A 25,802-nucleotide genomic window follows, 5' to 3' on the forward strand; every position below is an offset into this window, starting at 1 on the left:
CTTTCTCCCGTTTGTCGTTTTTGCGTTCGCTAATCCTTTCTCACAACACACATTTCTCACTTGAGAAATTGTTGAGTAAACATCGTTTACCAGTGCGCGTAGAGCGGGAATTCCTCAAGATTCATTGCACCTCTAATAAATTGCCGAAAGACGTGGTCTTACATTGATCACACTTGATTGAAAAATCCAAAACGAAATGTATTTGGTCGCAGCATTATATGAGTAAGAAGCAAATGATTACTCGAATATTACATGATTTTGGCGATGTGAAAATTTTTCCGTTTTTCATAACATCCAACATTGGATACGAAAATTATCTACTGATGGGGGAAAATAATAGAAGCTTTCCTGTCAATTGCGATTGATTGAAAAATCACAAAACCAAATGTATTTGGTTGCAGTGTTGTATGGATAGAAAACATTAAAATAAACTCTTTCGCATGAATGTATTTTTCAATTCCCAGGGGAACTGGTAGATTATTTTTCAGCAACGATGATAGCAACGAGGATTCCGCGCGTGTATGTGTGTGTGTCGGCTGCTCCGATGTTTCAAGCGGAACCGTGGCATCACTCTCCTCCTGATGGATTCCCTTCTGGCCTAAGGTGTACAAACAGGCTCTTGGTAACACCGTTCATCAGCGCTTTCATGATAAACGAAGTGACCTTCATCACAACAGCGACAACATGCTCCAGTCGCTGTTCAATTATAACTGAGTGGGTTTACGAGCGGTGCTCGCTTATATACCGATTGGTGATTTCAATAGCCTATTTTGAAACCAATTTTAAGGCTATTGAAACAAGTTTTTGGATGAAAAAGTAACAAGTATATGACGCGTAGACATTTTATCTTTCGAATGAAGTATTCATCATACCATTTCGTTCAGTTGTTTAAGAGCTATTAACGCTCAAAATCTCGGTCTCCGGCGTAACGCTTTCGTTTTCGAAACTTTGATTTTACACCCCGGTATAGAAATGAAAGACGTAGTCCTACGTCAAAACTACTTACCAAGTACCGAGGGTTGCAAAGAACGATCGCAAAGCATTGGTTTTTCAGCACAAATCCTTTCGTTTTGCGATTCAATCACTTCGTCTGCACGGACGAATACTTACATACTTACAGCCCATCTTTTTTCACACCCTCTTGAGCGCGATTGGCACGAATTTCCCATTCATACTCCCTTTGTGTGCGCGACTGTTACGGCTGTTGCGATGCCAGGATGTGGAGGGTGAAGCGATTGTGCTTCGGCATTGTGGCGGTATTCGTTGTTCCGCTATTATTGCGGCTTTGGGAAAATTTATTTCGGTCTTTTAATCGCATCGGTTACCGAAATAGGGAAATGTCATCGGAAACAGTGTATTGACTACAATTGTATGAAGTATTTGTCCCTGTTTAAAAAAATAAACCTCATTGCCTATTACTCTAACCTAATGAATAACATCATAGAATAAACATTCCAAACCAACAATCACTGTAAGTAACGACGAAAAATTCGTTTAAGCCAACGTGGCTCGTTTAGCCACAAAATCCCTTGGAGTTGGTTCTTTGTTCGTGAATCGTGCGTACCTGGAACACGAAAAAGTTTATCTCAAGAAACGCAGTTCCGGAATTAAACCCAGAAACAACACTCACGTGTCCTTGTACTTCTTCACATCCAGGGGACTTAGCGAGGGTCGGGTGCTGGCGAACGCTTCCAGAAGATGTCGTTGACTAATCGTTATCTTTTCCGGAACATGCTGTGGGGTGGTACGATGAGAGAAACAAACATATTATCATTTAATCGGCCATCAAAAAAGACTTTGTGTTGCGGTGGGGTGTTCCGCTGTGTGCTACTTCCGGTCGGAAGTTTGCTCTTGTTCGCAGCGCAAAGTGTCGTTTGGACTCATCAAAAGCTCATACTGGGGTTAATAAGTGCCGTGTTAACGCTCAGTAGTGGGTAACATTGTACCTATCATTACCATAACCGCGTAAGCAGCGAAAAACGTTGACACAAGTCAATTTCGTTTGCATCCCCCTGAAAATTAGGGCGAGTAAAAATGTGCAGGTTGATACTGTCGAGTGAGAATACTTTGACACGCAAGGATACTTTCAGTACTTATGTTTTCCATTATCCTCTAACGGAATTGTTTTTTGGTATCTTCGACAATTTTGTAAAATATTATTGTTGGCTTTGACCATTTTCCAAAATTCGCTCCACTGTCAGCATCAGCACCAAGAGTCGTACAGATGTGATTCGGAAAGGTTTGTTTCATTCATAAATTGTCGTATGCATGATATTGTTTGCAACAAGCTCATAGTGCCATGTCACATATACCCAGGGATGACATTTTCACTGAAGTGATACACCAGCGCGCGAGTTTCATGCTTACACTAAGGGTTGCCAATATTCCAGTTTAAACTGAATTCTTCCAGTTTTTTCTCGAACCAGTGATCCAGTTAAATCCAGTTTTTTTATATTATCCAGTTTTCTTCAGTTTTACCCAAATTAGAGAGAGGGAGGAGTATCTAACCACCATAAAAACATTTATTGCACCATAAAACCTCCACATGCCAAATTTGGTTTCATTTGCTTCTCGTGTAATGCAGAAATTTGTGTTTCATTTGTATGGCAGACCCCCCTTAAAGAGGGGGTGGAGAGTCTAACCATCTTAGAAACATTTATTGCACCCTAAAACCTTCACATGCCTAACTTGGTTTCATTTGTTTGATTAATTGTCGTGTAATGCAGAAATTTGTATTCCATCTGTATGGCAGCTCCCCCTTAGAGAGGGGGAGGAGTATATAACCACCATAAAAACATTTATTGCACCCTTAAACCTCCACATGCCAAATTTGGTTTCATTTGCTTAATTAGTTCCCGAGTAATGTAGAAATTTGTGTTTAATTTGTATGGCATTTGTATGGCCCCTTAGAGAGGGGGGAGGGGTCTCAAACTATCACGAAAACCTTCCCCGGCCCCAAAAACCCCTACATACCAATTTTCATGTTGATCAGTTAAGTAGTTTCCGAGTCCATAAGAATCAGATAGACAGACAGACAGAAATCCATGTTTATATATTAGGCTGTCAAAAAAGTCCTGCGGTATTTCCGCGAGGTGTCGTTGTAAGCGCGTAGTTCTAGTTGTATTCATTGTATCGAGTCATACTATAGCTTGTTGGAAAGGTATTTTTGCGCGCTTTTATATAGTCCTTGACAGTGTTTTGTTTGGTTAAGTCGTTCGTGAGTTATAGTGTTTGCAGCAAAATAAAGCGAAAATCCGACATATTTTACAGTACTACTATGACAAAGGCAAAAATGCATCTCAAGCTGCCAATAAAATTTGTGCAGTTTATGGACCCGATACAGTTTCCATTTCCACCGCACAACGATGGTTTCAACGTTTTCGTTCTGGTGTAGAGGTCGTCGAAGTTGCGCCACGCTCCGGAAGGCCTGTCGTCGAAAATTGCGACAAAATCGCTGAATTAGCCGAGAAAGACCGGCATAGTAGCAGCCGTAGCATCGGCCAAGAGCTGGGGATAAGTCATCAAACCGTTATTAACCATTTTAAGGAGCTTGGATTCACAAAGAAGCTCAATGTATGGGTGCCACACACGTTGACACAAAAAAACATCTTTGACCGTATCGACGCATGTGAATCGCTGCTGAATCGCAACAAAATCGACCCGTTTCTGAAGCGGATGGTGACTGGCGATGAAAAGTGGGTCACTTACGACAACGTTAAGCGCAAATGGTCGTGGTCGAAGCCCGCTGAAGCGGCTCAGACGGTGGCCAAGCCCTCATTAACGGCCAGGAAGGTTCTGCTGTGTGTTTGGTGGGATTGTCAAGGAATAATCTATTATGAGCTGCTTCCCTATGGCCAAACACTCAATTCGGACCTGTACTGCCAACAACTGAACCGCTTGAAGGTAGCACTCATGAAGAAGAGGCCATCTTTGATAAACAGAGGCCGTATTGTCTTCCATCAGGACAACACCAGGCCACACACTTCTTCAATTCTCCTCGTTAAACTTGATAAACTCGTGTTCTTCAAGTCGTTAAACTTGATAAACTTCGTGTTCTGTTAATTGGTTCAAATCTTACTTATTGGATCGCTCAGTTCGGGTCAAGGTTGGCCTCTCTGAATCGGAGACTTTTTCCAACAATTCTGGATTCCCGCAAAGCAGTAAACTCGGATCGCTATTATTTTCATTATTTTTAAATGGTGTTTCGCTGTTGTAACCTCCGGAATGCCGTTTCTTTTTTGCTGACGATGCAAAAAATCTTTAAATTAGTAAAATGCTATTCGGACTGCAAGGATGTGCAAACTTTGGTATGTACCTATGCAAATTGGTGTTCCAGAAACATGCTGAGTCTTGGTGTCGAAAAAAGTAACATGATCTCCTATCACCGTAAAAATCAACGATCATCCATGACTACACCCTGTCTGGCTGTCATCTTGACCGAGTACAACACCTCAAAGATCTCGAAATTATCCTGGATAGCAGACTTTCTTTTCGGAATCACTATCACGATATTGTTGCCAGAGCCAATCGCCAATTAGGGTTTATATGCAAAATTGCCGACGAATTTCGTGACCCACTGCGTCTCCGATCCCTGTACTGTTCACTTGTCCGATCAATTTTGGAATCAAACTTAGTATGGGGCCTCTATCACGCCAGATGGATCGCCCGTATTGAAGCAATTCAGAAGAAGTTCGTCAGATACGCCCTCCGATTTCTTCGTTGGTGCGATCCGCTGAATCTGCCACCAGCGTTGTTGTCTGTTGAATATTCAACCACTTGAAATTAGACGCATGATCGCTCAAGCTACATTTGCTGGGAAATTATTTGCAAGAGACATTGAGTACCCACCACTGCTGGCCTGGAAGACCATTACGCCAACGTGGTTTTCTTCTGTTGGAACCACGAAGCAGAAATTATGGGTTGCATGAGCCCATCCGTTCGATCCGTTAGCATTTCAACGACAATTTCAATCTCTTCAATATTTCTGCCAACAATTTCCGACAACGGCTTCTCGACCTTTTTCGTACCGCTGACCAACACAGATTAGCTTAAATTTTTTTATTCATTGAGACAACAATTGTCAGTTGAATTAAGATATAAATACAAATACAAATATAAATGTATTTAATGTAACGGAGAAACATTAGTTGCAAATGTATCAAGAATCTTGAGCGAAAATTTTGAGAAGTACTGGGAAATTTATAGTAAAAGAAAATTGGAAAAGGCCAATTAGAGGATCAATCAATAAAAAAAGACGGGTGGGTAATGTCGGGGACATAACCGGAGTGACGTAGGACTATACAAAGGGGACAGCTTTTGTTAAATATATATTTTAAATATATTGTTTTATTTTCTTCTCATACGTGAATACCTACCTGTCTACCTGAAAAATAGATTAGTTTACTGTTTACTCTTTATGAATATGTTGATGGTTCTGAAAAGAACCTTTGGTGTTGTGTTTTTGTTATCACTCGATATTCCCATCTTGTTCGGCTAAACCTTTCTGTTTAGCGATTGCATTTGCCACTTGCCACAGCTTTCACAGTTGGAAAATTTCTTCCCATCCAGCTTGTGACATATTTTACAGTAAATTACATTCAATGGCACGTCGCATTACCACCACTCAGTATCGGATTGGAGGTAATTTTAACCTGTAATTGAACATTTGCGATGACAGTGGTACAGTGTCAACTTTCAATGTGGGGTCATAATTTGGACCCCGAACTCTATGTTTACAAAAATGTCCAACTAAATATGTCGCATTACAGGTCCTTCCAAACAGCTAAATGTCGAGATAAGTGTAAATTACTGTACTTTCAATCTAGAAGCAATTTAAGAATTGGTGAAAATCAATAAGCTCAGAACAACTGCCAAATTCACATACTCATCAGATCCTGGCAAACAAATTATGAAAAAATCAATTTGTGTTTTATTATTATTTTGGATGATGTTTTAGAAAGGATTGAACTGTATTTCCTAAACTCTTTTTTGGAAGGTTTAATGGCCCTGAAAAGCGCCTTGTTTTATGGAATGGTTCCAATTTAGAAAACTTAGTACTCGTGGTTTTGAAAAAAACCATTTCGAACGCCATCGATGCCGCCTTGCTCTGGATTTGCCACCAAAGCAGTTTGTATAAAGAACAAACTTTTTTCTTCTGCTACCTGATGCCGTTTTGTGATTGCGTTTGCCACTCGCCACTCGCTGCAACTGCCTGTTGTCTTGATGTCCACCGAACCGAATGTGTTCTGTTCTGAATGCGGGTTTTCTTATCGTCGCGAGTAGCTTTGCCAGCCAACTCGATCACTTCGGCGACCGAAACTATATATCGCCGGCTAGGTGGACTGGTGCACTGGTACTAACGCACTCGGCCTAGCTACCCTTGCGGGGAACTCCAGATCAACACGGTTCGAGCGGGATTTTGCCTTTCCCTTCACTTTTCCTCCTTTACCATGTCCAGACATGGCTGCTTGGGTTGGTTTGTTGATGTATTGTGATGCGAACCGATGTGGTGTACGGCTTGAATGAGAATGATCGTTACGGAAGGAAGGAAGGAAGATATTGTATTATAGAGACTTTAAACTTTTGCAGTTCATTCGTCTCTAGCCTTGAGAAAGGCCCTTTGAAAACTCTACTCTATTCTACTCCAGCGCTACCACCTCCACCCTCTTGCCTTGAGAAAGGCACTCGATCCCTCGCCGTCCAGCTCGTCCAGCAACGATGTTGTCCAGTCGGTGTCCACACAAAGAATGATCGTTACGGCAGCGGAGCGGGGATTTTTAAGCTGACTGGCTGGCTCGAGAATTACGCATGTGTGAGACTGCGACCAATGTTTCGTTCATTTTTTTCTTTTTCCTTTCCAATCGTGCTTCATTCTATTTCGCTGCTGCTCTGGTTGCCCGTTTTGGTCGGTACGATTTGAGGAGCACAAAATAGACCAATCAAAAATGGGCGCATTTTGACAATGCTTGATATTTCACAATTATTCAATTATTTATCTCAAGAAAAACGAAATGTTATTCGTTATGATAGATGCGTAGATATATTTCCTATCAATTGATGCAAAAACCTTTGCGATCTATTGAGAAATGCTCGAGTTATAAGCGTTCCAAATCTTGCATTTTTTCCTACTTATTCAGTGCCTAGATTTCCATTTCACCCCCTATATCTTCCGGTTAGACGTAGTCATACGTCAAAAAATAGTGATTAGAAGAAAGAAATAGAATATGAACAGTTGGAGAGTACTTATTGAAAGGAGACCTATTATCAGAAGGAAAATTAGAGTTAAAATATAAATAAATTGTACCAAATTATAATCAATAAATTGTGAAATGTAAATATTGTGAAACAGTAATGTAAATAAATTGAATAGTGTAATTAGATATTCCATCAACCAGGTGTTGCACAATATTGATTCCCAATCTGAGAGATGTTGGTAGAACAACGAACGTCCCACCTTGTGCATTTAAACATCTTGTGTGCGCACGGTGGCAGCATAGCAAAGCGAGAGCACACCATCAGCCTTCTGCTGTGTGCTTGAACAATCATGTTCATTCAAAAGTTAGAACGCACAGTGAATACATCTAATTAATAAAACTTTTATTCGTCCGTTTAATTATTTAAACTTGGCTTTTCATTCCACTGGAACCTCAGTCCAACAAGAGATTGCCAAGGAAAGAACCACCCAGAAAGCTAGGGCCCATATTCTAACTAAGACAAATATATTCAAAGTATGAAGAAGTCACGACGCACGACATTATCACCGGATCACCGGAGAGCAGAAAACATCAAATTGCATAATCCAAAATATTAGTGTTAACAGTTTTCAATGCTAATCCCATAGAAGAATTTACATAATCAGCACATGTGTTGAAGGAAACTCATACGAACAGTCATTACCCGAGTCATCTAACCCATCCCATAATCACTCGTCTTAGTCCCTGTCCACAAAATCAGGCAAGAAAGAGCTAACCGCGGAGAAGAAAACAATTTCACCAAAGCGAGCGAAAAGGTATTATCTCTATTTTCTATTTACTCCTCCACGCTTAGAAGCTCTTGATTACTCATGCCTGTCACCAGCTCATACCCTCTTTCGAGCAGGGCGGAGCGGAAGCGCGGATCTTATCTATTCTTTGCGGAGGAAAACTTCCCTTCTATATCCACCGTCGGTATGAAAAGACAACCCGGTAATTAACGGGCTCAAAGCTACTCTCCTCTCCATGCAGCGCTCCGGCGATGACAATAATTAAAATCTTGTAATTAAATGCTCAATCCTATACGCGACTGGTTTCTTATCTGGTGCACTCGCTCCCATTTTGCTTCCGAAAGCGCGCCGAGAAGCTTACCGTAATTGAATTAGTTTTGTTCCGTCACTCGGCGTGATATTTGTCGGAACCCTTGCGCGCACTATGAACATACTAATTGACAATAGACGAACAAACGTACCTCTTCTTTAGTGACACCGGCTAGACACTCCTGAACGGCAAGCATATTGGCCGTGGTGAGAACGCTACGAATATCCGCCCCAGTATAGCAGTTGGAGTTTTTCGCGAAGTATGGCCACTGTACGTCCGGCGCCAGATCCAAACTTCGACTGTGGTTCTCAAAAATGGCATGGCGTGATTTCTGAAATTACGCAAAAAATAATATTTAAATATTCATGAGTCGTATTGATCAGCGAACCTCATCCGGCAAAGCACATTCAATCAATCGATCGATTCTCCCCGATCTCAGCAAAGCTGGATCCAGAAGTTCCGGTCTTGATGTTGCACCGATCACCGTAACACCCTGCAATCCTTCCACGCCGTCCAATTCCGTGAGCAATTGATTCACCACTCGATCCGTTACCCCAGTCGAATCATGACCTCGCCGCGGAGCCAAACTGTCAAACTCGTCAAAGAACAGAACACAGGGTCTGGCGCTTCGCGCCCTGTCGAACAGATTGCGCACATTCTCCTCGCTCTGTCCAATGTACTTAGCCAGCAGCTCGGGACCCTTTACCGAAATCATCCGGAAGTTCCAGGTTTTGGCTAGTTTTGAAACTGTGGGATGAACATTCAATAAAAAAAAATCAATCACTTTCCAACCGAGATTATACTCTTGTACCGAGATATGTTTTTCCGGTGCCCGGGGGACCGAACAACAGCACTCCCGCCTGATTCCTCAACGGGGAGTTTTCGAATATCTTCGGGAATTTGGTTGGCCACATGAGAACCTCCTGGAACACATCGATAGCGATTTCCAGCCCCGGTATTTGATCGCCTGGCACATCGTCGTCATCCTCCAAATCATCGGACCGCTTATGCTGCTCAATGCCTTGCAAACAGTACGAGTTGGTGACGTCCAGAGCGTTGTTCACCATGTCCTCCGTTACGAGCGGATATTTGGAATCTTAATGAGAGATTCATAGAATGAAAAATTCCCTATCCCAGAACCATTAAACTTTTATTACTGTTTTTGAAAGCGTAGAACACGGCCCGGTCCACCATCTGGGCCAAACTGCCGACGGTATAGCCCTCGGTAGTATGCGACAACCGCTTCCAGTTGATCTTTCGCTCCAACTTGCAGTGCTTATTCACGAAGAGACTCTTGATCGCCGTCTCTCGGTCAGTCTTGTCTAGGTTTGGCACGCGACAGATGTGATGAAACAGATGGAATCCCCTTGAGGAATAAACCCTTCGGTTTAAATTGCTTACGCTGCCAACGGACGCTATCACCGAAATCGGATTGGAGCTGGTGAACTCGTCGATTTGTTTCCGGATCACGTCCGAAACTCTGAAAAATTGAGGTAACCAAGTTTAACTTTTGACGTGAAGTCACCATCGAAAAGACACATACTTATTGTGATACTCCGAATCCTGAGTATTCTGCTCCCCAGCATGATGTGCCAGCACATCTAGGTCCTCCATGAAGACAACGGCCGGACTGTGAAACATGCACAGATAGAAAACGTGCCGCAGATCCTTCTGAATCGAGTCCGGCTTCCGACCCTTGTGTTTCGAGCAGTTGAACGTTGTGGAAAAACAGTGAAACGGAGGTTCGCTCAGGCGACCCATTATGATCTGGCAGATTGTGCTTTTACCGCTCTGGGTAGGACCTGCGGAGCAACGGAAGTTTCAAAGAAACTTGAATAAATGGGTGTAATAAAAGTGTAAAAAAATGAAAGTGTAATAAAAAGTTCACGTTCATGCCGGCGCGTACCACCGCACTAGACTACCTCATCTTCATTGTGTTATTGTGTCATGATTCGTAGCATGTAACAACAAACGAATGTCACTGGGGGAATAGCTTCTGCAAGATCATATTTGAACAAACAAAAGTGAATTATTCAGAAAAGCCTCCAATCGGCAAACACTGCCTGGAATAGATTCCGTCCAATAGAGCGAAAAGCATTGCGTGCGAGCTACTTCCAAGTTTTACTCGCACTCGCATCCTTCAAAATGTCAAAAACAGCATTTGGCGTTCGAATCAGGGATGCCAAAATATTTAAGAATATGCGGAGATATTAAGAGACTTGAAAATTATTGGAAAAACAAATAGTTTCTGTTTTGCACGCTGGCATAACATGCTTTCTTTTTGATATAGTTTTCTTGGAAACAAGAACATAAGCCATCCATGAGTGTAGACATCAGAAGATATCTCCATATGCCGTGCGAGGATACTTGATAAAGATACCTGTATCCTTAATCTATACAGTAGAACCTCAATTATCCGCGAACGATTGATCCACGGTGCAGATTATCCGCGAAAGTGAGTTCCCTAGTAATTTTATAAACCTTCCCGAAATTTGAAATTTGGTAGAGTCTTGGATTTTTGTTTTGGTCATGGCTTTCACATTATCTGATCACTGATGTATACGACCTTACAGATTGATAGTTCAATAATTTCTGTATTGATGGACCATAGTTTTCATGCTAATATCTCTTTATTTTCGTGTTTGTACCTCGTTTTTTGTCCTATATTGCGTTATAGCCCGACTATCTCGCGGATAATTGGGGTTCTACTGTATTTATATTAAATGGCGGCAACCGTGACTGTAAGGAATATAAAGAACATATTTTTGATTTCTCTATCAGATTAGTATGTTCGAAGGCAATTTTAAACTGTTGAAATTTGAATGAAAATTTCATACTTCCATGCTGCTCGCTCTCAGCTCTCTAGAGCACTGAGAGCACAAGGCCGACAATCGGATCCCCGTCCAGGATATCTTAGGTAGCCGTGATCCTGATCTTCTGCTTCATCTATACCTGTTTCACGCTGATTTCAACGTTTACTGATGTTTCCTTCGTTGTGTCCCTGTTTCATATCCCTCCTATCCGATCTATAAACTTTTACTTAGTCGCGGCAATACATACACACTCTTTACAGATACACGGGCCAAAGGTTGTGCAGTCCACTGATCATTCAACAATAGCCAAAGGTTGTACCGTTCATGTCAACTCTACACGAGCTAATGATTGTGCCGGCTAGTGACCATTCTATCCTGCAATATCAGCCTTGATAAAAATATATATTTTGAAAAAAAACGTATAAATGGGTATTTAAGCGCAGCCGTCAATGGGCGAGAAGCATGAACTACAGGGCCGGCGTGAACGTGTTGAAGTGAATCTGTTAAAGTATTCGAGATCATTTTTATTTCTCAATAAATCTCCATCATAGCTAAGAAGAACCTGAGAAGCTGTTATGTAAAGATCGTCTAGGCTAGCTATACTCAACCTGTGGCCCACCGGGATCTTCTGATTAGTCCACCCGGTGTTGCTTTATTCTAAACCATTTTGTATGTGTAACAAAATGCAAAGACTACTTTTTGGAAAAAGCCAATTTTTTTCTTAATTTTTTACAAAAAATTATAACTTAAAAACTATGACACCTACAAAATTCTTATCAAAGGTGAAATGTTCAAAAAAAAATACCAACAAAATTTCGCTGATAAAAAAGTTATTTTAAAAACTGAAATTCATTTTTCTCAAAAACGTATTTTTTTTAAATTTCCAAAAATATATGTATGAATAGCCCTTACAATTTCCAACAAGTCGTCCATACATTGGAAGATGGGCACTTTTACAAGGAAAATTTTTTTCGAACAGCAACTTTTTCATGTTTTCTTCGAAAAAATACAACTTATCCTAATTTTGTTTAAAGTCAAGATAGCGATATAGTGTATTCGACAAAGTTTAAGATCATGTTAAAATATAAACTTTTGTCGAAGTCATCAACTTTCTATCTTTTATAGTTTTTGGAATATATGTCATTTTTGTATGAAGACTGCTGAAAAAAATAATGTTTTGCTCGTAACATTTTTGTGTGTAAATGATCACGTTTGACATGTTTCTTAATAGAGAAAGGTTAACAGAGCATTTAAAATGCGATAATTTATACAAAAAAAAATGATACGAATTGAACATCAATAGCATTTTTTCAAAGAAAAACATGAAAAAGTTGTTGTTCGAGAAACTTTTCCCATGTAAATGTGCCCATCGTCCGATGTATGGAAAACTTGTTGTAAATTGTAAGGGCTATTTATATCTGTTTCTTTCATAATTTTGAAAACATGTCTTCAAGAAAAAGGAATTTAAATTTTCAAAATATTTTTTTTCAATGAAATTTTTTCCAAAGTTTTTTGATAATTTTTAATGAAAACCAATATAATTTCCTACATTCCATTGTTTGACTAAAATTTTTTAGGTCTGATATTTTTTTTGGAGGTTTTTTTTTAAATTTGAGGTTTATCAACTTTTTTTCGAAAAATCTTAATTTAAAAACTATGACATATAAAAAAGATGGTTAGAGAATGAAATGTAGGAAATTACTTAGGTTTTCATTTAAAATTATCAAAGAATTTTTTGGAAAAAAAATTCATTGAAAAAAATATATTTTGAAAATTTAAATTAATTTTTCTCGAAAATGTTCAAATCTTCAAAATTCTGAAAAAAATAGATATAAATAGCCCTTAGAATTTCCAACAAGTTTTCCATACATCGGACGATGGGCACATTTACATGGAAAAAAATTTCAAGCAACAACTTTTTCTTTTTTTTTCTTTGAAACAATACTATTAATGTTTAATTCGTAACATTTTTATGTATAAATTATCGCAATTTACATGCTCTGCTAATGTTTCTCTATTTGAAAACAATGTTCTCGACATGTTGAATTTACACACAAAAATGTTACGAGCAAAACATTATTTTTTTCAGGAGCCTTCATGCAAAAATGACTTATATTCCAAAAATTATAACAGATAGAAAGTTGACGTCTTCGACAAAAGTTCACATTTTTATAAGATCTAAAACTTTGTCGAATACACTATATCACTATATTGACTTTCAACAAAAGCAGGATTAGTTGTATTTTTTGACGTAGAACTACGTCTTTCATTAAGGGTGCCAAATCAGAAAACAGGTCACGTTTTTATGAAATAAAGTTAACGTTAATAACTATTTTTGCCGCGAACGGATTTTGGTGATTTACATACTAAACGAATCGGAAATTCCCTAAGATTTATTTCTATGCCACACATTAGAATCCTCTGGTTTGCAAATGGTTAAAATTCATGAGAACTTTAAGCGTTTCCATTTTCCCATACATTTGTTCTGTCCATTTCTGTGCTTTCCCGAACAGAGCTGTTAATAACGAGCAACTTATCAACGACCAACGGAGGGGAAATCGTAGGATTTGAAGTCTCCGTGAACAAAGGAAAAGTAGAAGAATGAAGGGGAATACTTGCCTAGAGTATGAACAGTGGATCTCGCTGAGGCCAACTTTCATTCGACATCGGACTGTTGAGCAATCCAGTTCACTTTGCTTTCGCTGCGCTTCGATCTAAGATTGGACCCACTAGTGGTAATCCAACTTGGATATCGTCGTGCGGTTTTTTCTTTTCGTTTTTCGCGTTATTCGTGTCGTGTGTTTTGCTTCATTCCGCGTCATAAATTTGACGCTTCGCGTAGTGTGTGATGAGCAAGAAGAAGAGGAAGGCAGGCTCGAGCCCTGCAAAAAATGAACGCATTGCCAGGGGCAATAAAACTTCGAGGCAAGCGTCATCTAATGATGCACGCGATGTTGGTGCAGTGAAAAGCGCTCGCACTGAACTGAACCTTCGTGAGTGTGACACCGCATCAAACAACAGCGAAGTAGGCGACTTCGGCGCGTCGGTCGAAAATGTAAGCGTCGTTACCCAGGCAGCAGCCAAAATCAAGCCCCCGCTGGTGGTGAAGGCGGTCGCTCTCGACAAACTCATCAGCGAATTCGCATCGATGGGCGTTACAACAGAGTACAAGCTGTGTGGCATAATTCAGACTTTTTCCAAGCTGTTAACATTGTTTGTTTTCCGTCATCATAAGGGCTTCGTTGGTGCCTTTGAAAATGCATCAATGCATTAAACTGACGTTATGGCGAAGCAGGCGTTAAGGTTGCGCGACAAAAAAATATTTGGGGTGAACCAAGCATATTGAATGTCTTACTGGAATGTTAAAAGTTATTTGGGTTCGCGTGCCAGTCGTAAATATGCCTTCAACTAGGATTGCATTTGCGCTAATCTTGATCATAATGAAGCAGTTCCAGGTAAATTTTCAATGCATTGACATTGCGACATACGATCAGTGTATTGTTTTACGAGGGCAAGAATGAATAATCAACCAATCATCGTCAACTGATTCTACAATGAATAAACCATCTCAGATATTATTCTACTAAAGCAGTTGTTTCTAAAATTTCACAGCATTATAGAATAATATCCGAAGGTATAAACAAGCGACTTATATAAAATAACAGCGTAGTTCTACGTCAACAATGTGGTCGTATCTTGGACACAACCTCCTATATTTTTTTTCAATGAAAATATAAAAAATGGGTGGGTTATATCTATGATATAACCGCAACGTTGACGTAGGACTACCGTACTCTTAGTAAGTATTTGTATTGTATTCATTAAATTATTGATTGAATGAAACAATTTTCGAATTCAATTGAATTCAACATTCTACTTCGTAAGTAAAAAGTTTGAACAGTTGCCACGTAAGATCAATTCATGTATTGTAATAGATTATGTTCTTCGTTACAAGTAAATTTGATGAACTTCCTTTCACGTTTGATATGATGCCTAGAACTACCAAAATATGTGAACGGAAGAATTTTCAAACAATCATTTTTTATTTTTACATTTCTCGAACCGCGAAAGTTTATTCACCTCTAGTATCTGAAAGGACGATTTTCCAAGGTTTCTCAGTTTAGAAGTACGTTATAAGGAGACATATTCCGGTCTGCACAAAGACAAGGAAGTACAAAAGTACTCGCAGCTTGCATAAATTTGCAATGTGGATTCCCCAGGCATTTTTATTTTGAAACACATTTTTGTGGGAACAAAAATACCCCCGACTTATATGTATTGGCAAAGCGGAAGCGGTACATTGATTTAGAAGTCCGTGTTAGGGAAACACATTTTGGTGGGAACAAAAATTTCCCCTACTTGCATGTATATTTGCAAAGCAGATTCCCACAGGTACATTGATTTTGAAGTCTGTGTTGGGGGATCCGTAAATCGGGCCAATCAAAACGAGGCAGTTGGGGCGTTTAGATAACGCTTAACATTTTACAGTTATTGAAACAATTGAAGTTATTGAAACAAAAATTTGAAAAATAACATTGTATTAAATGCGTTAGATGCCTAGAAATATTTCCTATCAATTGATGCAAACATCTTTCCGATCCAGTGAGAAATGTTCGAGTTATAAGCATTCGGAATATTTCACTTTTTCCTGCGTGTTCTGTATTTAGGTTTTCATTTTACCCCCCATATATTCCGGTTAGACGTAGCCCTACGTCAAAAAGTTGTTGTTAGAAAAACTTTTCCCCTGTAAAGCCGGGTTCAGACGGTGCGAGTAAGCATACGAGTCGGTCTAGTCAGTTACTGCAGTACAGCTACTCACACCGTGTGAACACATCATGCCAGTTAGTGTCATGTGTGATCCGGCGTGCGAGCTACTTCAAAGTTTTTTGAATTTACTCACACTCGCATCCCTCAAAACGTCAAAAACAGAATTTAGCGCTCGAATCAGAGATGCCAAATCTTTACATTTTCTTTACATAGAGACATTTTTAAGATATTTGAAAATAAGCGAAGATATTTATAGACTTGAAAATTATTGTAAAACAAATAAAACCCTCATAGTTTCTAAGCGGAATCGTTGTTATTAAACGGTTTTATTTAGCTTGCCCAGTAATCTGTTTGTATGTTTGTGACATGTTTGTCTGTAGCGCTGACCCACATTAATAGAAATTTGACCCCCTTCCTGTTGACCGATTGATCAGAAATTTGGAACACACCTTTATCTCTGTAGTCATTACAAAACTGCGTATTTCATGATCTTGAAAATCCAAGATGGCGGCTGCTACAAAATGGCGGACTCCTTTCTTCTTCAAAACCTCATCAATGTGGGTTTTCCAAAACCCCATCAATATGGGTATCAAATGAAAGGGCTTGACTAGCAGAATACGGTTATTTAAGAAAAATGCAAATCCAAGATGGCTGCCACTACAAAATGGCGGACTACATATTTCCTCATAACTTCATTAATATGGGTATCAAATGGAAGGGACTGACTAGCAGAATAAAGTTATTTATGATAAATGTAAATCCAAGATGGCTGCCACTACAAAATGGCGGACTACATATTTTCTAAAAACCCTATTATTATGGGTATCAAATGAAGTAGTAGAACACGGTTATTTATGAAAAATGCAAATCCATCAAAATTCTACCAAATGGCGGACTACATATTATGTCAAAACACCATTAATATGGCTCTCAAATGAAAGGGCTTGAATAGTAGTTCACAGTAGATCATGAAAAATTAAAATCCAAGATGGCCGTAATCACAAAATAGCAAATTACTTTATTAAACGGTTTTATTTAGCTTGAACTGTTCGTATGTCTGTAGGATTGTCCCACATTAATAGAAATTTGACCAATAGAAACTGACCGAATTTCTAAAATACCTTTTTCTCTGCTGTCATTTTAAAACTGCTTATCTTGAAAAATCCAATTTGGCTACAAAATAGCTGATTCCATATCATCTCAAAACAAGAGGTTGATTGAGATATGTGTATCAAACCAACGAACTTGACTTGGAGAACACACTATGTATTTTCTGCAATCCACTCAATATCGGTATCAAATGAAATTTTTTGACTGATAGAATACAGTACAATGGCTTTATTGTAGAGAAATATTCTAATGAAACAGATAATGTACTAAAAACTAGAAAATAAAATGAGTAAAAAAACTTTTTAAGTTGAACTGTTTATTCGTGATTAAACATAATAATGTACTAAAAGCTAGAAAATAATTAGGAAAGTAGCAGTTAGAAGTTATCACACCTCTCCTTCATTAGTCTAGGGCATTGATAAGACTAAAATGAAATCGTGGGGCACGTTGGATTTCCATTATCCACAATTAGTGACTTCATCATATGTCCCACGATTTTATTTTAGTCTTATCAATGCCCTAAACTAATGAAGGAGAGGTGTGATAACTTCTAACTGCTACTTGCCTAATTATTTTCTAGCTTTTAGTACATTATTATGTTTAATCACAAATAAACCGTTTAACTTAAAAAGTTTTTTTACTCATTTTATTTTGTTTTGCGCGCTGGTGGGACACGTTTTCTTTTTGAGATAGTTTTCTTGGGATTCTAAATATAAAATCATTATCGGGCACAATTTTCATTCAAAATTCACTCACAACTTGCAAAAAAAGTATTGTTCTAAGAAACAGAATACATATTCGATTTTTTTTACATATTCGATTTTAGTTTTTGAGGCGTATTTATTCCTCCTGCAAATTTACTATCATTTTCATTTCACAAATTGGTACACGAAGCTGTTGTCAAGGCGAAATAAATCAAATTTTGAAAAATCTTTTAGACTGCCATTTGTAGCACCACATACTTTCGGAACTATTTTAGCTATGGATGTTTTCGTGATTCTAAAAAAATATCGACAATAATCTGAACGATATTCCAGAAGAAAGGCACACCATTTCTAGTTTCACTCATGTAGGTATAGCATTCCTCATGAGTGTATATTGCGTTGTATTTGTGGAGCAATTAAATCCAACAGTTTTTTCACTTTTTCCGGTGTTATTCTCAACACGGCTCTGTACTCTCGGGGATCATCATCGTAGAGTTACTTCAATATTGTATTTGTTGCTTCTTTTCTTTGCATCCAATTCCTGGCCCGAATCCTTTTTTCTTTCGTCTTTTTCCGGATAGTACCTTCAGTTAAAAAAAAATCAGCACAAAGTATTTTTAAACACGGCCAGCGTGTGTTTCGCGATAAAATTGTGTAATGATAAATTCAACTGAAAACCTAAGACGAAAACTGCCAATAAAGAAGTCGATTTCGCATCAATCATCTGACAAATTCGGATCTGTTTGCTGTTTCTGACTATTTGATGGACATTTGAAGAATCGCCTGGCATCTCTGGTAAACCTGTGTCATAGTATCTAGTTTCTTGCCAGCAGCTCACATTGTGTGAACGGACAAGGCGAGTCAACCATTTGTCAAGCGAGTTCACCGGGTCAGTAGCTGCTCATTGTGAAGTCAGCTACTAGCAACGTATAAATGGGCCTTAAAAGTGCCCATCTTCCGATGTATGAACGACTTGTTGGAATTTGTAAAGGGCTATTCATATATACAGGTCGGACTCGATTATATACAGACTCGATTATATGTGATTCGATTATATACAATTTTGTACTCGATTATGTACAGTTTGGAAAAAAAATATTTTTTTTAATATTTCAAATATGGCTTATTTTATGAAGAAATGTAACCTTTCAACGTTAAGGTGAAGTTTAAGTGGCTATTACATGTACAGTGGAGTAAAAATCGTGATTTTTGAACATCTTGCTTGAATTTTCACCAATAATTGTTTATTGCAGCCAAATTAAGAAAGATAGAAATTGGGTGTCAAAAAAAATATGTAGAGCGGTTCTTCGTCTTCTTCTTTAATGACACTAACGTTCCTAGAGGAACTTCGCCGTCTCAACGTAGTATTACTTGCGTACTTAGTTGCGATTTCTATGCCAAATAACACGCCTTGAATGCATTCTGAGTGGCAAGCTTTAGAATACGCGTGATCACAGTGCAAGTCGGAGGAAATTTCTTTGACGAAAAATTCCCCCGACCAGAACGGGAATCGAACCCGAACACCCGGCATGTTAGTTATGACGCTAACCACTCGGCCAAGGGAGCAACAAGAGCGGTTGAAGACCTTCAATTTGATTGATAGAAACAATCTAGTTTAATAATTTTTTTTAGGATAAAATTAATAATAACACATTCAAAATTATTAATTTTTAAGTATTTCACTTCCAAAAGGTTATTAAAATCCACTACTATATCCTGTACTAAATTTTCTCATCTTTCAAATGAAAGCATCAGAATTCACTTCCGTAGCGTAATTTTTAATGTAGAGCCAGTTTGAGGCAACAGAGTCCGAAACAAAAAAAAAGTTCTATAACTCTGTCATTGTTGAAATTCGAACATATGCGTAGGAGGAATTTTTGACGTAGAACTACGTCTTTCAGGAAGGGTGCCAAATCAGAAAACAGGTCACGTTTTTGTGAAATAAAGTTAACGTTAATAACTATTTTCACAGCGAACAAATTCTGATACTTTGCATACCAATGGAATCGGAAATTCTCTAAGATTCGTTTGATATACTATACAGTACAATACACTAATGCTCAATCAGTGTTAATTAATGAAAACTAGAAGCATTCTCATTTTCCCATACATTTGTTCTGCCGATTTGTGTGCATTCCCGAACAGAGCTGTCAATAACGAGCAACTGATACATTCGTTTCTGCCCGTTTTCAACATATTTGGTTTGAATAAGTCATCCGCGATTTTAAGCCACACCACTTCTCGTTTGGTGATCATAGAAGCAACATGGTTGCCGCAGAGCGTCGAGCGGGAGAGGTTTGTTTTTTCGTGTCGGGTGAAGGAGGAGGATGAAATAAAGTTTCCTCCCACAAGGGCCCTGCTCAGGGCTAGTGGCGGAAACTAAAAATAGAATAGAATGAAAACACAGATGCGAGTGAGCTAGCATAACACAACGAGAGGATATCATTCATGCCTAATGTTGATTTCACATACATACACACATAGCTCGATACAAGGAGAGGAAGCCCTCAGGATCGAGGTGTGCTACGACAAAGCAGAGCAGCATACGAGAATTTTTTGTGCTAGTGCGGATATGAAAGAGTATCCAAAATTTTGGAATATAGATATACACTGCATTTATTTAGATAAACTTATATTTCATGAAAATATTCCAGCAGGGTAACCTTACTGTGGCATGTTGTGGGGTTCGATTACATCTCAAGCGGAATATAGGAGCAAAAGGGCTCATAGTTTGTGATCGATATCTGAGTGGAGAGAAGAAAGTATGATACGAGTTGAACCAAATAAACGAAAAGTGCCAATAGCTTTCGACTCTACTCGAGTCTACTGGAGCAATAAAAAATCAAATATATTTTAAAAATTTCGATGCATTCTAAAAAAATATCCGAAGTGATAAACAAGTGTATTGAATAATATTATTCCGTAGTTCTACGTCGAAAACTGCGGTCGTGTTCAAGATACAACCCATTACAATTTTTCATCAAATATGATCGACTATCACTTCCTGAGATAATCTGGATAAATTTATTTTTTTCATGTGAGAAAGGTGTTTTCTGACTTTAAGGGGATGAATCAAAAATGAAATTCCTCTTCTATTTTCAAAAAACCAAAAATATATGCAAAAATTTAAAAAAAAAATTAAGAAAAAAAATTTGGCTTTTTCCAAAATGTTCTCTAATTATTTTTCGAATATTTCAAGTATAAAAAGTTGCTTAAATGGCCCGTGTCTTTACACCCACAACGTTTCACTGCTATCTGAGATGGTACTGCCAACGGTCAGTCGAGATCGCATGACATTCGTCATTCCTTAATTGGTAAATGGTTTAATTACAGAAAATTGGAAGCATTTCTATTTTCCTATACATTTGTTTTGCCCATTCGTGTGCTTACCTATCCATGCTGTCAATAATGAGCAACTAAAGCACAGTATAATATATGTAGTTCAAAAGTTTCGCATTTTCGAAAAGTCATTTCCGAAAAAAAGAAGGAAAAAATTATTTTTACGGACCACCCTTAAATAAAAATTCTAATAAGAAATAAAAGAACAAAACTACCACTTTTGACGGAAAAGATTTGATATTTACGCTATGTCATCACCAAGTGTCAAATGGGCATAAATGATAAACTGAAAACATATTTGCATAATCCTATGTTGATGTGTTTCATATGTGAAAATTTCCACCAAATAAAGTACTATACTTCGACAGCCTCAATTAGAATCATTCGTAGAAAACGCTACTGAATCATTCCAACTATTTCTGGAAGCTTTTAGTGAACATGTTTCGACGTCTCAATATGACAGACAAGTAACAGAAAAATCCGCCTATATGCAGGTGACCGGAATAAATCGCCACAGTAAACAACTGCAACAGAAACAACCGCTTAGAAAAAGTGTAGTAGGCTAGAAATATTTGGCGCGGGAAAAACATCATGTGCCTCACATTTCTATTATAAATTTATTCTCTTGTTCTCGTTTTTCGAAATTTATTCTGAGGACAATGTAATGGGGACGAAGTCCCCATTTGGCGAGGATAAGGAATCGAGGCGGCCCATGCCGCCAAGATGACGCAATCCGAGTCCACCGCCGACCCGCCGTCGGAAGCGGCGGTGTCTCGCACGCAAACCTGGGATCCACTGATTGCCCGGTTAGTTTGAAACATAGGATACGATCCTTTAGCAATGTCCGACCGAGCTCTAGCGAGCGTCGGACGGTATACGTCTGCCCGGGGCGTTACGTTTGCCTGGGGCGATACGTTTGCCCGGTTAATTCTTGTTTTGAAATACAATACCGCGCCACAATATTTATAGCCTACTACACATTTTATAAGCGGTGGTTTCTGTTGCAGTCGTTTTCTGTGGCGATTTATTCCGGGAACCCTATATGCAGCATCTTCTTGGATGGCACTAACGTTCCCAGTTGAACTTTTGCCTTCTCAACGTAGGTAATACTTGCGTCAATTTCATTAGTAGTACTTAGTTGAGATTTCTATGCCGAATAATATGCCTTGAATGTATTCTGGAGTGGCAAGCTCTAGAATACGCGTGTACAGTGCAAGTCGGACGAAATTTCTTTGACGAAAAATCCTCCGGCCAGAACGGGAATTGAACCCGAACTCCCGGCATTAAAATGTGGGACGGTAACCACTCGGCCACGGCACATGCACCATCATATATCCCTAATTTTGGGTTATACATGATGCTCCTAACTGGCATATACATGCAAAAGTGGAGATGATATACATGCATGACAATTGCTTGCAAATAAGTTTGGATGAATATACGATTTACTCCTGCATTTAGTACGACTATTGTCATACGTATATACGATTTACTACAGGTAAACAAAAAAACGAATGGCGGAAAATGTTCGTGGGGTTACAATTATCTTTAAAACCTCATGATTCGCCATGACAACATTTATTTTTCTAGAAATAGGAATTATTCAATTGACTTCTAGTGGGAGGGAAGCATAAATATTTAAAATAAGTGGTGATGATGGTTAAGAAAATTTGTTTCGATGTGATTCGAACCCTGGTTGTTTGAATGATAAGCAACAGCTATCTCGCATGGCTATCTGGAATATAATCCTGGAATATGAACTTTCAAGCAGATATATAATTTGTGGGATTTCAATAGTTTGCTTTCGAAGCATTTTTCAAGCGAGTTTTGGGTCAATAACGGGTGTTCAATAAAAATGAGAATGATTTCAATACCTTTGTGTAAAAATAGTAAAGAGCGTAATTTTTTTATTCTCAACGAAAGAATTGCTCTCTGGACTCCCTAGAATCGGTTTGCTCGTTTCTTTTCGTTCGGATGCTGTCAGTTCGATCAAAGATGGCGTCTAAGCAACAAGCACTCCGCGAGCACGTTATACGGTTTATCGAAACGCGTGAAAGCCAAGGAAAAAAGTTTACAGTAGACCACGAAAATGTGCCGGTGAGCACTATTTACCGAATCCTGGCATCCCGGAATGTCGAGCGGAAGACCGGTAGTGGTCGTCCGGCGAAGATCATAACGAAAAAGGAGGAATCTCTAAAAAAGCTGTTCGACAACAAGGACGGTACGAGTTTGCGTGACGCCGGCCAAGAATTACGCTGCTCCCATTCCTACATCCACAGAACCCTCAAGCAGATGGGCATCGTCTGTCGGAAGAAGAATAGGCCCTCAAAGTACACGAACGAGCAAATAGCAACCCGTTCCCTGTGGAACTTTTGCCGTTTCAACGTATGCATTAACTAGTGTAATTTATTAATACTTATTTGAGATTTCTTAAGGCAAATTACACGCCTTGAATGTATTCCGAGGGGCAAGCTCTAGAATACGCATGACCACAGTGCAAGTAGAAAGATCAAAATAATACAGAGGAATTTCTATATATCGCTACTAAACACTCATTTTATTTTATTTATAGATCCTGTTTATCTAAGATAGGTGGGCTGTGTCCCGTTTTAGCCGAATCAATGAATTTAATCCGGAGACGAATGAATCGAAAAAATTGAAGCCTCCGTTATCAAAGGAAACAAGAGATAAATAGGACTTAAACCATAGCGGAGGCGATCTGGCGTAGTGATAACATCCATACCTCCCACGATAAAGGTCACGAGTTCAATTTTCACTCCCGACATTCTTCCGGAATGGAAGGTTGAAGTGACGAACCAGCCAAAAGTGTTGAAAGTCACTATAATACAGATAGGACTTAAACCATTAATTGACATCCTCAACTTACCAGCAACAATTATGTTGTAATTCTTCCTTTTCATGCTCCTGTCATCAAGGCATAACTTCAACTTTAGTTGGTCCACACAATCGTCGATAATTTTATGAAACTTAGGTAACTTCACCTGCTTCGGTTGTCCGTGTTCACTGGGTTTCACTTTCCTCTCTTCCTCCTCAGTTACTATCACATTACCCACACTCTTTACCTCATCCGAACAAACAACTTTGCCTTGCCTCAGAATCACCCCATTCACTAGGCAATACTTTAGATTCGTTGGTTGTAACTTAACGGTCAGGTAGTACTCGGGAAGCTTAAAAATTTGACCCTGATTTAACAGCAAGGGATGTACTTTCGAATTGTGCAGAATAAACTCTTTGAATTTTTCCACTATATCTTCGGCAATCTTCGGGGCCACCTTCGTGGCCGGAACGAGTTCAATCATATCCACTATATTCAGCGCATTGTGTTTTGCCCTCAGGGTTACTTTCTCACCGTGGTTAATTTCCAACTGACCCATCAGCTTATCATTAATTTCGACAGTGGGATATGCATTGTTTGGAAATCTTTCCGTGTCAGCGGTCAGTCTCACATTGACGTAGTACTCTTGTTCGTCGTTAGTGGTTAGCAGAAAAGGCTGATGAATATCCATCCCGCTCGGGATGTTTTCCTTCGAGACATAAATATCACAAATTTGGGTACTATTCCTCCGGTTGTTCCACACTCCCTTGATAACTCTAAACTCATTGATCTTTGGCACTTCCCTCGTCAATGTGGCCACCAAATCATCCAAGTACTGCCCCTTATGTTTGTACCTATTTTCCGCCGTCATTCGTTCCTCGCTGGCAGCATCACCATTCAAAACACTTGCCATCGATTTACTGGTTTGCAACTTATTCAAATGCTTATCAAGATCGTTCTCAAACGACGAATTTCGAACAGCAGTTTGAGCGCTGACCGTTACACCATTGATCGGTGCATCGACTGTCGAGTTGCGCTTCAAAATGTTCTTCTTCCTCTCTCGGACCGTATCCTCCTTGTGGTTGTCTTTTACCGCTTCCTGTTCATTATTACGATGCCAGGTGGTGGGTCGCTTCTTAACCACTGGGTCCGTGTTGATTATTCCGGCGGAATTTACCAAGGTATCCCCGTTGGCCAACTCTTTGGACTGCTGTCGCTCAAGATTGCGCTGTCGTACCAATTCGGCAATGCTGATGTTGGTGTTGCTTCGCGTCAGTGCAGCCGGTGGATCGGGTTCCTTCTTCAGTACCTTTTTATATGGTTCCACCACCAATTCGGTATCGTTCTCCAGCCGGCCGTACGGAAGTGGTGGAATAGTGAACTCTAAAATTGGAAGAATGTCAGATAATCCGATTGCAATGTCACAAAAGAATGCTCACTAATCTTTATTCTGATGCTGATGGAATCATTTATCCAGACAATCAAATGTTGGCCTTTCGTTACTATTCGTGTCTGGTTGAGCAAAATCGATTGGATGCGATTGCTGCTTACTTGCTGGAAGAAATGCAAGAAATAAGCTGGTTCTAAATATTGTTTATTTTGTGATTTTTGTAACTTTCATGAAACGCAAATAGCCAGGTTATTTCGAATAATCGCCAAGAACTGATAATAGTATGCAGTCAGAATGGACCAAGTGCATATGACCACAACGACTAGAGAGAAGCCACATTTTTCTGACAACCAGAAAAGGTAAGGAATTTCAAATGAAATATTGGATTTCTCCACATCAGAAGTTTCATTCTTTCGTCTTTCAATGAACCCGAAAAAGTAACTCGTAGTGAAACACAATAAACTCTTTTCAGACAATTGTTGAATACTTTTCAGACAACTCATGGTTATTGAAAATTTGGTCGAATGTATTATTATATCTTGTTCAGACAAA

The 25,802-nt window shown here is 39.1% G+C and overlaps 1 protein-coding gene across 1 annotated transcript in view; it reads right to left on the reverse strand.

Annotated features, from left to right (window-relative positions):
* Positions 1 to 1,367: 1,367 nt before the first annotated feature.
* LOC129771528 (peroxisomal ATPase PEX1) overlaps positions 1,368 to 25,802 on the reverse strand; it is a 33,852-nt gene continuing 9,417 nt past the window's right edge. The window contains exons 3-11 of the mRNA XM_055775272.1: positions 25,300 to 25,414; positions 23,912 to 25,243; positions 9,835 to 10,093; positions 9,449 to 9,771; positions 9,103 to 9,387; positions 8,680 to 9,038; positions 8,443 to 8,622; positions 1,631 to 1,734; positions 1,368 to 1,564 (exon numbers count right to left, since the gene is read on the reverse strand). Coding sequence (XP_055631247.1) covers positions 1,495 to 1,564; positions 1,631 to 1,734; positions 8,443 to 8,622; positions 8,680 to 9,038; positions 9,103 to 9,387; positions 9,449 to 9,771; positions 9,835 to 10,093; positions 23,912 to 25,243; positions 25,300 to 25,414 — 3,027 coding nt within the window. The 3' untranslated portion in view covers positions 1,368 to 1,494. The remainder of the gene's footprint in view (positions 1,565 to 1,630; positions 1,735 to 8,442; positions 8,623 to 8,679; positions 9,039 to 9,102; positions 9,388 to 9,448; positions 9,772 to 9,834; positions 10,094 to 23,911; positions 25,244 to 25,299; positions 25,415 to 25,802) is intronic.

This window comes from Toxorhynchites rutilus, chromosome 2 (genome assembly GCF_029784135.1).
Source record: "Toxorhynchites rutilus septentrionalis strain SRP chromosome 2, ASM2978413v1, whole genome shotgun sequence".
In the NCBI taxonomy this organism is placed as follows: Eukaryota; Metazoa; Arthropoda; class Insecta; order Diptera; family Culicidae; genus Toxorhynchites; species Toxorhynchites rutilus.